This window comes from Callospermophilus lateralis, chromosome 14, assembly GCF_048772815.1.
Source record: "Callospermophilus lateralis isolate mCalLat2 chromosome 14, mCalLat2.hap1, whole genome shotgun sequence".
NCBI lineage: Eukaryota > Metazoa > Chordata > Mammalia > Rodentia > Sciuridae > Callospermophilus > Callospermophilus lateralis.
The window spans coordinates 6410244-6423785 of record NC_135318.1 but is presented as its reverse complement, the minus strand read 5'-3'; the positions used below and the strand labels follow the sequence as shown (position 1 = coordinate 6423785).

The 13542-nt window shown below is 45.9% G+C and overlaps 1 protein-coding gene and 1 long non-coding RNA gene across 4 annotated transcripts in view; one reads left to right on the top strand and one right to left on the bottom strand.

The window, feature by feature from the left end:
• The window catches only part of LOC143380308 (uncharacterized), a 37325-nt gene that overhangs the window by 9683 nt on the left and 14100 nt on the right, over positions 1-13542 (top strand). Inside the window, exons 2-3 of one of the 3 annotated variants that reach the window (XR_013088614.2) lie at positions 11216-11312; positions 13173-13354. This is a non-coding gene — a long non-coding RNA (uncharacterized LOC143380308). Of the gene's footprint in view, positions 1-11215; positions 11350-13172; positions 13355-13542 lie in introns of those variants that run through there. The other 2 variants (XR_013088615.2, XR_013154515.1) reach the window with 2 other exon arrangements.
• Positions 1147-13542, bottom strand: part of Grhl1 (grainyhead like transcription factor 1) — a 47376-nt gene continuing 34980 nt past the window's right edge. The window contains exons 10-16 of the mRNA XM_076833196.2: positions 10018-10069; positions 8397-8536; positions 7333-7370; positions 5168-5259; positions 4744-4829; positions 2491-2555; positions 1147-1261 (exon numbers count right to left, since the gene is read on the bottom strand). Of these exons, the coding sequence (XP_076689311.1) occupies positions 1147-1261; positions 2491-2555; positions 4744-4829; positions 5168-5259; positions 7333-7370; positions 8397-8536; positions 10018-10069 (588 nt within the window). The remainder of the gene's footprint in view (positions 1262-2490; positions 2556-4743; positions 4830-5167; positions 5260-7332; positions 7371-8396; positions 8537-10017; positions 10070-13542) is intronic.

Sequence of the window (13542 nt, the reverse complement as noted above, 5' to 3'; positions counted from 1 at the left end):
TCTCATAAATTCATGAATGCTTTCTAAAAGTAATTAACATACAAGATAATCAAAGCTTAAAGGCTCTGAAACATGGTAAGAACCATTTCTTGTAACAGGAAGAGGAGGAAGAAATCCACTTGGAGCTACCCTGCTAGCTTCACAGTGATCGCGGCATGTGGCTGTAACTGTGCTCACTGCCCAGGAATACCCAGACACCCGCCCACACAGCAGTCGCAGTCGCCTTTAACTTCACTTCTGAACAGTGCAGATACCCACAGAGCAAGGTTCTCAATGGCAGACAGGGACTTTTGTCGTTTGAGAAGGTCTTGCTATGCTGGGGAGCGGTGCTTGTGTCTGGGAAAACACAGCGTTCCCTCTGCTTAGTCCACATTATCAAAAATAACTTAACCTGTTGTCTATGAAACTCTCTAAGGTAGATCTTAGTGTGTATCTTCACCATCTGTACACAGATACCATTATTTATATATTATATATTTATATCAGACACGTATATACACATTTACAGACACACACCTTCAAAAAGATATTGCACTTATATACAATGCAGCTTTATCTTAATGCATTTCACACTGTGACCCATTTAGGTTCTTCCTAAGACAGGCAGCTGATATGTCCGAGGAAGTTGCAAAGTAAGATTCCAATAACGTGCCCTAGTTAGTAAACATTTAATGGGGGATGAGAGGCTGAGGGAGGGGCGCCCCCTTTACTGCTCAGGGCAGCCGGAGTTCAACTGAGGTCAGGCAAGAGCACAAAATCCTCAAGCCATGCACACTGCTGTTCCTGACCGCACTAGTGCAAGGAACCACTGTACTGTAGACTAGACAAGGCAGAGATCTCAGTATTTTGATAAATAAGAAGGTAGCAGGCACCCTAAAGGCTTCCAGAATCTGTTAAATCCTAGAATAAAATTTTCACTTTTAGTCCTAAGTATTTTAGAAATTCAAACATCATGATACATGGATTTTTCTGTCAACTGAAAAATGTCAACGTAATACATTAAATGCAGGTCCACTGCCAACTCAAAAGCAATCCCTTCCCCTGACAGCCACCTGCGTTTGCAAGGTGGGTGTCCAGGTCCCTGCAGCGGGCCAAACATCTACGTAACATCTCCATCGACCTCCCAGGGGGTTGCAGGCCCAGGACTTAGATCTCCGTCAGAGTGAGCTTGTATGATCCCCCGGCTTCCTCAATCTGCAGCTGGAAGGTGTCCTCATTGGAGTAGTGCTTCACAATGTTGTCATCCATATTCACCAGGATCCTGGGGAGGAGACCAATCTGTGTCAGCGTTCCTGGCTCTGGAGTGAGACCTGGGTTTAATGGCACTCGCTAGCTGTGACGTAGGCAGGACTATTAAACTGCCCCATGCCTCAACTGCCTCACTGATGATCACAGCTCACTGTGACAGCTGTGTTGAGAAGGAACAAGGAGGGAATCAAGTAAGCCCTTGCTGGATGCAAGCACCACGGGTGGAGACAGGAAGAGGCCTGTGGATTACTGCCTCCTGCCCGCGGCACTCATTCAATCCACGGCACTTAGTACACAGAACAGGCCTGCAGAGCGGCACTCAGTGGTCCAGCTTCAGAACACACATCGGTAAAACTCATCTCCACAACCCGAAGCCCCAGCTCCCAGACAACCTGTCCTCCCTGGCAGGTTATCCTCAGAGTTTAAACAAACTACTGTTAAGCCCAGCGCGCCCACAAGAAGCACCTAGAGTATTAGTTTAGAACTAAGCCCTCAAATTCTTATGTCTATTCCATGCCAAATGGCTCAGACACTGAAGTAAAATAGAACTAAAAATGTCAATTTCTGGACCTAGAAGCAATGTTATACAACTTGTAAAATGAGACATGGGGCAGACAAAGGCTCTGCAGCCAGCGGAATCTGGGCTAAGTCGTGGCTGCACTGCCACCAAGCTGCGTGATCCTGGCCACACCTCTCACGCCCTCTGAGCCCGAGGTGCCTGGTCTAGGGCCGCAGGTAATGACACCATTCAGAAAGACACTGTGAAAACCAGATGCAGCAGCACGAGTGCCCACTCTGTGCCTGGCTCCCTCACGACGGCACGCAGGGAACGGAGGAGCTGCGTTTGACATCCTTAGCCAACTTCCTTATAGCCCTGGGGTTTGCGCTGCTCACAGCTGCTACGTGTGGGAAGAGTAGATACAAATTCTACTTGAAAAACAATCCACAAAAGTGGACTTCAAGGTACATCAATTTTTTTTTAATATATATATTTTTAGTTGTAGTTGGACACGATACCTTTGTTTTATTTATTTATATGTGGTGCTGAGGATCATACCCAGGGCCTCCCACGTGCTAGGCAAGCGTTCTACCACTGAGCCACGACCCCAGCCTGAAGGTAGATCAACTTTAAGTAAATAATTTGGTGAGAAAAACCACCCTGCGCATTAGTGTTTCTGGCTGTTTCTGAAGGGAACCAGTAAGTGTGTGAGGGAGAGGCGTGCACAGGGCCCCACTGCTCACCCTTTCTTGCACTTCTTGAATATTTTCCCAATCTTGTCCTGGGGAACATCATATTTGTCTGAGATCTAAAAGAGCAGAGAAAAATAATTACACAATGTTTTCACAACTTTAATAAACAAACAAAAATCCACCACACACACACACACACACACACATACCCAGTCACTCAATTTCCTTTTTTTCACTTGATTTTAGCCAAAAGGTCAAAAAGCAATTCAACTACGTGGAGAAGACCCAGCCAGGTCCTCGGGGAGAGGGGTGGGCGCTGTAGTGAGGGTCCGTGGTATCCCCCTAATTCACACAGACGTCAACAGGCCAACTGAGGGGGAAACGTACACTCAGGACAAGATTGGTGAATTACAGGGTCATGGTTGGTTCTTTCTTAGGCTTTATTTTCATAGAGCAGTTTAAGGCTTTTAGGAAAAAGGAGCAGAAAGCAGAGTTCCTGCGCATCCTCTGCACGTCCCCACCGCCCATGGCTGCTGCATCTGGGCTGTCTCCGGAGTCCTCACCCAAGCCCACCGTTCCACCGTTCACCTGGGCAGCGATGCCCTGCCCTGCTGTCGCACTGCTCCTGTGCCATATTTGGAGTATAAAGGTGATCAGACCTTGGGGTGAGGACACACTGCTGACTCAAGATCGAATATCTTCGTCAGAACTGCTGCCCACCATGCTGGGGCTGGGGTGAGGCTCTGCTGGGGCAGCACTGAGATGCCCCTCAGCCTGCATCCACGCACAGGGCTTGCCCGTACAAACCAGCCCTCTTCCCTCCGCAGCACTAGGCAGCAATGCTCCACCTCCTGATGACAGCCCAGCCCCAAGGAACACGAGCAGCTGCCTGGGACCCCTTGGGATCTGTGAGGAGCGAGTTACACCGGACAGCCATGCTCCACCCCTTTCACGTTCACCTCTCCCTATAGTTTAGGGAATGCAGCATCCTTAAGAAATGGTGAAAGACGGTCACAGACAGGACAAGGAAGAAAAAGAAGGGAGAAAATGCAGGAAGCAGGAAATGACAGTGAGAATGGGGGTGCTGTCTCTGCACAAGCAGGAAGGGACACTAAGGGACCTGTGAGCTCCCTGACGCACTGCCCCTCACCCACCTAACATCTTCATTGTGCTTTCTGTGCCTAAAAAGTTACATGTTAATTTTCTTGCTTATTTCATTGTCTCTGTCTTAAGTGGATGGCAGGCCTCATTTGGCACTGTGTCCCTCCTTCCTGTGACTCCACTGACTAGAGCAGCACCTGGCACAAAGCAGCCCCTATAAAGTTCTGTGGAATGAAGTCAACCCAGTGCAGGTTGTCAGGGGCCTGGGGGTATATTTTAGTCCAATTATGCATCCCTTTGAGCTCAAAGACTTCCAGGCCCACCGTGGCCTGAGGTTGGTAAGTTCAGGACACAGTGCTTATCCTCAAAGTTCAGCCAAGGGCAAAGCCAGGAGAGAACAATGCTACACCCTCCCTTCCACGCCCCTCTCTCACTAACATCCCCAGGGATACTGGGGTCAGTGGATCTCACCGATGGGTCCAGAATAAGGATTTCTGGTCATTTTTGGCTGCACCTTCACATGCTCTCAAATATCTCTAGGCAAAGTCTTGCACAGCTCAGCAAGGATCAGGAGCGAAGGCCAACTCAGGAGCCACTGGGCTTTTCTTTTTGGTACTGGAGATTAAACCAAGCAAGGGCTGCTCTACCACTGAGCCCCATCCATAGACCTTTTTATTTTGATACAGGGTCTCACTAAATTGCTGAGGCTGGCCTTAAACTTGTGATCCTTCTGCCTCAGCCTCCCAAGTTGTGGGGATTACAGGGTTGTGCCATTGTGATGACTTCCACTATTTTTATGTATGATATTTTTAAGGTTTTACTGATTAAAAATAATATTTTAGCCTCTAGAGCATTTGCTGCATGGCAGTCTCCCTTTAACTAAGTATATAAAAAGTAAACTATTTTGTAGGCCCTCACAGATGCGTCCCATTCAGTAGAACACTCAAGGCTGGGCGATTCACCTACGACCCAAGGCCAGGCACATGGGTGAGAATCCTGCGTGGACAAGACAGATCTGCAAACAAGAGAGGACACCCTAAAGCAGTACAATGTGGCCACATGACAGGTACAAAGTGAGATCTGGAAAGGGGGACATAGGTCCCAGCACATGGAAACGCCTGGGTGGTGACAACTTGCTTGGATGGAATTCTATGTTGTGTTTGCTTCATGCTTAACAGGGATGCCACCACGTGTCCTACTTACAGCCTCCATTAGGCCCTTCAAAGATGGGGTCTTGAGCATCAGGGCATCAAAGACTTCTTCGGATTCCCTTCGAACGTAGAGAAGCACTAGCCCCCGCCAGAACAAGGAGGTAGAGAAGAGAATGAAGTATGTGATTAATTCACAGGAACAAAATATGAGAGCAGATCATGGGCACCGGTTAAGATAAAAAGACACACTCGCAGCCAAGGCAGCAAACGTGAACAAGGTGACACCGTCCCAAGGTCACAGGCTGCAGCCTTCGCTCTGAACTCTATGTCTGTCCAGGCTCAAGTCAAGTGTCAAGTCTGACAGAAGAACACTCAAGGAATTCAAGTGGAAAAGATGTTTTTGTGCAATTTGTGCTGCTGACAGATTGGAGCTCACTGCTGATTAAACCCCCACTAAGCAACAGACGCCAACACACCTCTCTTTGGTTCTTCTATCCGGGGCAGCTTAGCAGGAGTGGGGACAACAAAGTCATCTTCTGTTCCATATGGGCCCCTTTTCAAGGCAGATCTGTGGGCAATCAACAGTGCAGAGTTAGTGACTTCCACCTCCCTTACCTGCATAAACAAAGAGTTTTAGTGAATATCACTGAATTTCATGGGCTCAGCGTCTTTGTTTTGTGGATGGAAAAATACTGAGGCCCAGGGCAAGATAACCACAGAGCCAGGACTCCTGGTCACTGGATGGCATCTCGGGGCCACCTGCTTGACATCCTGCTGCTCTTCACAAGACCAGCTGCCTGCTTAAGGATGGAGAAATTAGTATGGAAGAGACAGACAGGATCTGGGATAACGGGTGAGAGGGCATCTGGAAAGAGTGCAAGCTGAGCAGGAAAAGGCAAAGCCAGGCAGGCCCAGACAGAACACCAGGGAGGCCAGCTAGGAGGGAGGCCGGCTCACTGGTCAGCTGGAAGGAGTCAATCTGCATCAAGGGAAGAGGGAAGCTTCTTAAGTTTGGTGAGACAGGCTGTGGCCAAGGTGTGTGGTCACACTGCAGAGGACTCTAGGAAGGCTAGCCCGGGAGGAGATGGTGATCACCAGAGTGCATCTTCAGGGCTAACACAGCGTCGTGGTGCCCAGGGGAAGAAAGGGGAAGAATGGATAGGAGAGTGTGGGGAAAGGAGTGCACAGGTCTCCCTGACCCCTGCCAAAGCCTGACAGGGAGGGCCTGAGGGTGAGGGGGAAACATTCAAAGAGCTGAACAACAGGAAAGGGTGTGCTTGGTTTTGACAGGACAATCAGCTCGGGAACTGGGGGAGTGGGGCTTAAAAATGCTGTGTCTCAGTTCCTAGCGCACAACAGGCATCCAGAGAAGGTACCTGCCCGGCCAAGAGCAAACACCAAGAGCAGAGGAAGCAGGGTAGGACTGGCCTCTGAGGCAGAGTTGGCACGTGTGTGGGGCTGGGAGGGTCCCGGAGAGGACAGGTGGAGTCCTGGGAGTGGCCCCAAAAGGAAGGAAGGGAGGCTGAGGGGCAGATGCTGTCTGCCCTAGGCTCCGTCTATCACTTGCACTTTTCTGTATTAAGACAAAAAGGGAAATTGAAACAACAAAACAGAACCTTTCCCTTCTTGAAAATTCAGTCCTAGAGCCACCAGGAAGGACAAGGGGCATGCACAGACAGGAGGAGTTGCACGGGCTCCTCTGCATGGGGCTTCCTGATGCAGGGGTCTGAACCCCAGCAGGGCGCCCACCAGGGAAGGGTGGTCTAGGGGTGGGCAGCAAGCCTCAAAGGCACATCCAGGTCCCATCCTGACCCTAAATGCCTTCTCCACTAGTGACAACCAGAGACTCTTGGAGAAGAGGCTGCTGCAGCTGGAGGGAAACACCTGAGCATGCCAGGAGGGTACTGGGCCCCACTGCCCAACTCTGGGCAACCAGATGTCCAGGCACATGGCAGTGATGCATTACAACTTAAAGTGGGAAACTTTAAGAGTCCATACTGACACAAATAAATTGGTGAATAAATCTAAAATTTGGCAGGGAATGAGATATTTACAGAGGTACAATGTACCTTATCCCAAAGTACCCACTACAAAAGAAGAAGAACCTGTCACAGTAAGAGCCTGGCAGACGCCACACTTTGCTGTGGGGTTACAGTGAGCACTGGGATGAACTGAGTGCCTCTGGCAGTATGCCCGAGGACACTGTCGCCACTAGGAGGGTCTGACCAAGGTGCACAGGCTCAATCTGACACGAGGCCCATTGAAGACACTCCACAAAACAACTGGTTTCCAGTCCACAAAAGCATCCCCCCAGGAGAGTCGAGAAAAGGCCAGGACTGTTCCAGACCAAAGGCAACTGGACACTCATGACCTCCCAGACAACGTGGTCCTGGATGGGCTCCTCTCCTGTTGTGAAGGATTCCTGGGTCTGAGTGAGGGTGAATATCCTGGCTGTCTGGGACATTCAGACGTCCTTGTTTGAAGGACGCACACATCACAGGACTTAGGAATGACGGGCCACTGGGTCAGCAACTTATTCTCAAATGGCTCAAGGAAAAATGAGTTCTTCATTGTACTGTCCTTGCAGAGATTGTTTCAAAATAACGAAGTTTATTAAAGCAAAACAAAATATAAATCTTACCCTTCACCCTCCAATTCCTCTGAGGCAATGGGAAGAACCTAAGACCAAAACACAGATTGCTTGTCAAACAGATGTGTAGAACGTTTCAGACCATAAATGAATTATTCCTAAAACAAGAATAATTTTGAATTTGACCAATATAACATCAAATCCTTTTTAAAAAAATATCAAGTCCTTTAAGTTTTATTTTTCAATGCCCAGATTCTTACAGACACCTCGAACTTCTTTAACTCAGGGGTTGGTACACTGTGGCCTGTGGGCCAAATCTGGGTCCAAAGCTTGCTTATATAAGTAGCTACAGAAACAAAGCCACCTATTCCTTTCTACATCCGAATGGCAGAGCTGAACAGCACAGTAGAAACAGCGTGGATCAAAAGCCTAAAATTTTGACCACCATTTCACTCTTTACAAAAGTTTGCTAGCCTCTGCTTACCCCAAAGCCTTCCATTAGAAACGGAATATGTTGGCAATGGATTCTCAAGAACTCTGAAAAGTCCTTGTAGTCCTCACAGATCTACCTGTGATATGCACGGACAGGTGTCTTGGTGATATTTATCTGAGCTCAGCATAAAAAGCAAGTGCCACTCTACTGAAGTTTCTGTCTCTCTGGTAAGCTTCTGCCACAAAGCAGGGTGTGACCATTTAAAAAATTCAGTATTAAGTGCCACGACATGACCACCCTGCATGTGCCAACAACCATGAGAAGAGCCTCGGGTGTTCTTCATGCTAGCAAGGCCACCTGGCATAGGTGCCTCCCTAGGGAAACTCACAGAATAGACCGCAGGTCTGATTATGTTTCTATTCTAGAATCCTTCAAATGACCTGGGTGAGTGAGAGAGGGAGTGAATGCAAGCAGAAGGAAGCTGACAGGTCTCGTCCTGCGTGTTCAGGTCAACAGAGCTTCACCCGTTTTACTGCATGGGCATCATGTCACCACAGCTGACGGTCCGTGCAGCTGGTGAACAAGTCAAGCTTGCTGAAGTCTGGCTCCTATTTACCATGAACAATGCCCCCAAAAATCTTTTTGCCATGCTTTGCAGCTTCCCGGGACAGTGGCTACCTACATGAGTGCCCCGCTGCAGGTTGGCAAAGTGCACGTCAGGAATAAAGAGGACAGGCTGAGTATCCAGGTCAAGAAAAGGCTTGAACACCGTGATGTCCATCCGCTTGTGTGAGGGAAGCAGTGGCACTTTGGCATCAGAAACTGAAAGAAACAAAATGAGGAAAATGACATCAGCAGATGGCATCTGCCAGCTGGAAGCAGGCCATAGAGCAGCTCCTTCAAGTTTGAGTAGTGACATCAAAGCCCCGTAGGAGATGCACTAGGAGAGTCACTGCTTATGTAAGTGAATCTGTTGTCTGTACTTATAATACAACCACTGAACATCTTATCAAGACCACCAGAAAAAGATATCTTTGAAAACAAACAGAGACACATGAATACAGAAGAACTAGAACAGGGAGGGGTAAAGCATATTTGGTTTTTATCTGAAAGGCTAAAACTTATCATATGAACAATTTGGAAGTAATTCTACTTTAGTCATCCTTATTAGCAATTTACATTCTAATAGCAACACACCCTTTGACTTTGGAACATATCAAGAGGATCAGCACTGAACTTAAGAGTGAATTTGACTAGTTTTTAATTTAGTAATTATGGACTCCATCCTCCCCATCATCTGGTCCTGATGAACTCAGTTGCGAAGTTTCCTAGTTCATTTGCTGCTCTCCCAAGTGGCACTTGGAGGCTGCACTTTGGTGCCAGTAGGAGAATCTCATCCACGTGGTGTAGGGCTGACAGAACGTCTGGAAGTCCATATCACAGATAGACACCCCTAAGCACAGAGCAGTACTTTTCCCTTTTTAGCCTCTTACAGACAGGAGTTTGTAAATATGCATATTAATCTCACTTAAAACATGAGAGAGAGACAGAACAAATGCTTTCCAGGTGGAAGGTCCGAGGGAAGCCCTGTAGATGCTGCAACTGTTAGATTACACATGTGAAGGTGGTCCTCATTTGGAATCCAGACACCCTGAATCTCAATGGAGGTATTACTATTTTTACAAATGAAAACAAGCCCCAACTTCAGCAGCTGCTCATGGGCAACATGTGTTATTTTTCGGAACTGAAACTGACCCTGAACCCAAACTGATAGCTAAATGAGCCTGAGCTCGGGGCTGGAGTTGTGGCTCAGTGGTGGAGCGCTTGCCCCTCACATGTGAGGTGCTGGGTTCTATCCTTAGCACCACCTAAAAATTAAAAATGGGTTTACTGTGTCCAACTACAACGAAAACAAAATATTTTTAAAAATAAATAAGTAAAGGTATTGTGTCCATCTACAACTAAAAAAAAAATATATATATATATACAATATATATATATATATATATATATATATATATAGAGAGAGAGAGAGAGAGAGAGAGAGAGAGAGAGAGAGAGAGAGAGAGAGCGCGCGCCTGAGCTCTGGAAAAACCTAGAAGCCCCACGTGCAGCTCTTCAGGTCCAGCCACTCCTCTCCGCTGCATCTGCTGCAGGCAGCCTCGCTAGCGCATCCCAGCCTCCCGCGCCCACCACCACCCGCCACCACAGCTCCCGCCACGAGCTTAGCCGCACAGGCGGGCGCAGCCTGGAACGTCTCTACTTACAGGAGTTGCCCTGGGAGCTGGGGTCAGGACACTTGCCTTTTCTTTTGCTCTGCTTTCGTTCTTCATCCCTGATTTTCCGCTCAGCTCCCTGCAGGTCAAAAGGAGAAAAGATGGGATTCCAGGAATCTGGTTCTGAAATATTTAGCTCTTATCCTGACCAACGGGGGTGTGGTGGTCTCTCTCCTCTCTGGAAGTGAACTCTGTTACTTATTATATTCATGGGGCTTCTCACAGTCATTTCCTCTAAAAAGCCTGATCTTAAAATTACTTTTAACTAAGTGAAATTGATTACATTGAATCATATTCATATTATAACATCATAAATAATCAACATTTCAAAAAGAAATAAAACAAAACTGCTTTCAGTAATAGACATAAACAGGCTAAATGAAAAGCTGAGAAAATCGGCTAATGCACACGCTGACTGCAGGGATGTGAGCGCCTTTTCCCACTGTCCAGGAGGAAAAGAAAACCAAAGGAAAAACAGGTTGATCTTCTTTTCAAATGCACTCTCCTATGTGAGCCATGCAACTGTTGAGAGCTAGATTCTGTCCAAGAACTGGGCCTCCACTGAGTGACAGATGCAACCAGCTGTGATTCACAAAAGCAAAGACGAAATTACAAATCTGCATGATCACTTACGAGAACAAGTGTATTCTGAATTCTATAAAAAGAACGCATTTGTACTACGTACATCAATTATACAAAGAGTGACAGTGCCATACAACTGAATCCACAAAAATTTTAGAATGAACTATATTAATAAACATGAACTGAAATTAAGTGATTAGATATAACAAAAACATAACATTTAGTCATCTTGCTTGATTTATTGCTGTGTATTTCTGCATGACACAGATTTTTTTTTTTTTCTTAACACAGTTTTCCAGTTAAGTTGGCTAAAGAGAGGAAATAAAAATCTTCACAGTGATCTTGGCATTATTACATACAAAAATACCTACAACACAAAATCACTTCTGCTTGCTCGGGAGGGTACTGATATCCTAACATGATGCTGGTAAACATTTTATAATCACCTGCTTATAACAATTGCTACGCAATAAGACAGACATTACCTCCCTGACATTGAAAAGCAGGTCAATGTCCCCAGTCTCCCAGCCATTACTGTATGGTGTTGGTCTGTACAACAATCCCTTCTAAGAGTCTAACAATAACTTCATTTCAATGATAAAGTATACGTCCTAAAACGAGGATATTCCTCCTTCTTTATCAGATGAATCCGTAGAGAATGCTAAGGAACTGCTACTTCTATCCAAAACGGAGTGACAGACCAGATTTATTCTCCACCCTGGAACAATGGCAAAAACCAGGTAAAATGCATGAAACAAGGATTGTTTCACAAACAAGGTGAGCCCTTCTGCCTAAGAGCGCCTCTTGCCTTCAGCTTGCAGGCCCTGACAGGAGGAGCAGGATGGAAAGAGACAGGAAGGAGCTGCGAGAGCCCCAGGGCTCCACAGAGGCCCCCCGCAGGCACACAAGGGCAGGGAAATTACCCAATGCCCCGGGAAGGGGGGAGGCACATCTGAAAATATTAGTGAAACAGCACCTGAAACTCACATAGGACCAAAAATAGTGCTTGTTCCCAACAAACTGGGGAAACTCACAACTCACAGCATGTTGAGTAGGATCTGCTCGAAAATCTCACCCAGGGGTGCAGAATAATTAGCCTGACACTGAGCCAGGCTCCAGACCCACCTAACAGATCATAAAAAGAAGATCTGAAAGGATAAGGCTGTTTCCAAGAAGTTAACAAGGTCTAGTTCAAGAAAAGTCACAGGGATACAAAAATGTCCAGTACCACACGAAACTCACAAGGGGGAATATCCAGTGGAACTGTCAGACATGCAGAGAAGCAGGAAAACATGGCTGGAATAGGACAATCCAACCTCCAAAGCCACCCACAACTGATACTAATATTAGACAAGGATACTACAAGTTATTGTAACAGCACCCCATATGTTCAAAAAGCCAGTGGAAAAAACTAAATCTAGAAGATCCAACTCGAACTTCTAGAGAGGAAAACTACCTCGTCTGACACAAAAAATACACTGGCTGGGATTTACGGCAATTTAGACCTGGCAAAAAAACCCGTGAACTTGAGGCAACAAGACAAACATCCAAAATGAAACAGAGAAACAAGAGTCCCTTCAAAAGAAAAGGTCGCCAGTGAACTCTGAGGGAACCTCAAGTACCCTACAAATGTCTAAGTGGAGACCCCAACAGAGGAAGAGCCGCACATGAGCTGGAAGAAACAACTTGAAAATTCTCCAAAGTTAATGATTTTCAACAAATTCAAGAAGCTCAATGAATTCCAAGCACAAGAAACATGAACAAATCATAACTAAACTGCTCAAAAACAGTGATAAAATCTTGAAGACATTCCCAAGAAAGAAAACATTATGTACAGAACAAAGACATGGAGGACCAGGCTTCTCATCAGAAACCGCATCAGACGGAAGACAGCGGAGCAGCCTCTCAGGAGCATGGGTGGGAAAACAGTCAACCTGGACTTTTATACCCAGCAGGAAGAGTCTTCAGAATAGAAGATGATAATAGACACTGGTGGAAGGAGACCCCCATCGTTATACAAAATACATGTATGAAGATGTGAGGAAAACAAAAATAAAGAACAGCGTTACCTTAGATTAGGTAGAGGGAAGTGATGGGAGGGGAGGAGGGATAGGAAGGATAGTGGAATGACACAGCATTATTATTACTGTGGGTATATACGTGACTGCATGACCAATATAGTTCTGCAACCTGTACACGCAGAAAAATGAGAAATTATATCCCATCTGATTCAAATGTATGAAATATCAAAGTCATTGTACTGTCATGTATAACTAAAACAAATTAAAAAAAGAAAAAAAATTAATGCTAATAAAATTTTCCTAATAAATCATGAATCTGAGAAATTCATGTTTGAGAACAAAAAAAAGAAAGAAACACTTCTCAGACACAGAACGGCTGGAAGAATTCACTCAGTCGGCACACACTTCAGGACATGTAGAAGGAAGTTCTAGGACATTATGGGAAAGCATTTCATAACTTCGGGTATTCAGATTATTTCTCTGAGTCAACAAGTAATGAGACTGATCTTGGGGAAATCATATTAGGTTTGCCCCAAGAAGTGAGTCCATAACATTAACAAAAATTAATCCTGTCCTCAGGCACAGCTGATGAAGAAGAAAATGGTTTCTGTGGGAAAGAGTGTCAATGAGATTCTTCTCTACTTGGATGGACCAGAGACATCCACAGCTCACAGAAAGAGAAACTGCCAAATTTCCATGGTTACAGACTCAATTTCTGTTTCCAGTTCCTCTAATAAAGTGCTAAGTTGCTGCTGCTTCTGAAATAACAGAAAACTCCATTTATCAAGTGAGTTAAGCAACTCAAAGTGCTGATATAATTTTTTCCCTCAGGAGAGAAAAATAATACCTCTGAAGGATGCCAAAAGATCTCTTATTTCTTGAGTCATAAAATGAGAGAGTTTTAAGAATCGGCAGAGGGGAAGTGAAGGGCAGAGGTCAATAACAGGTG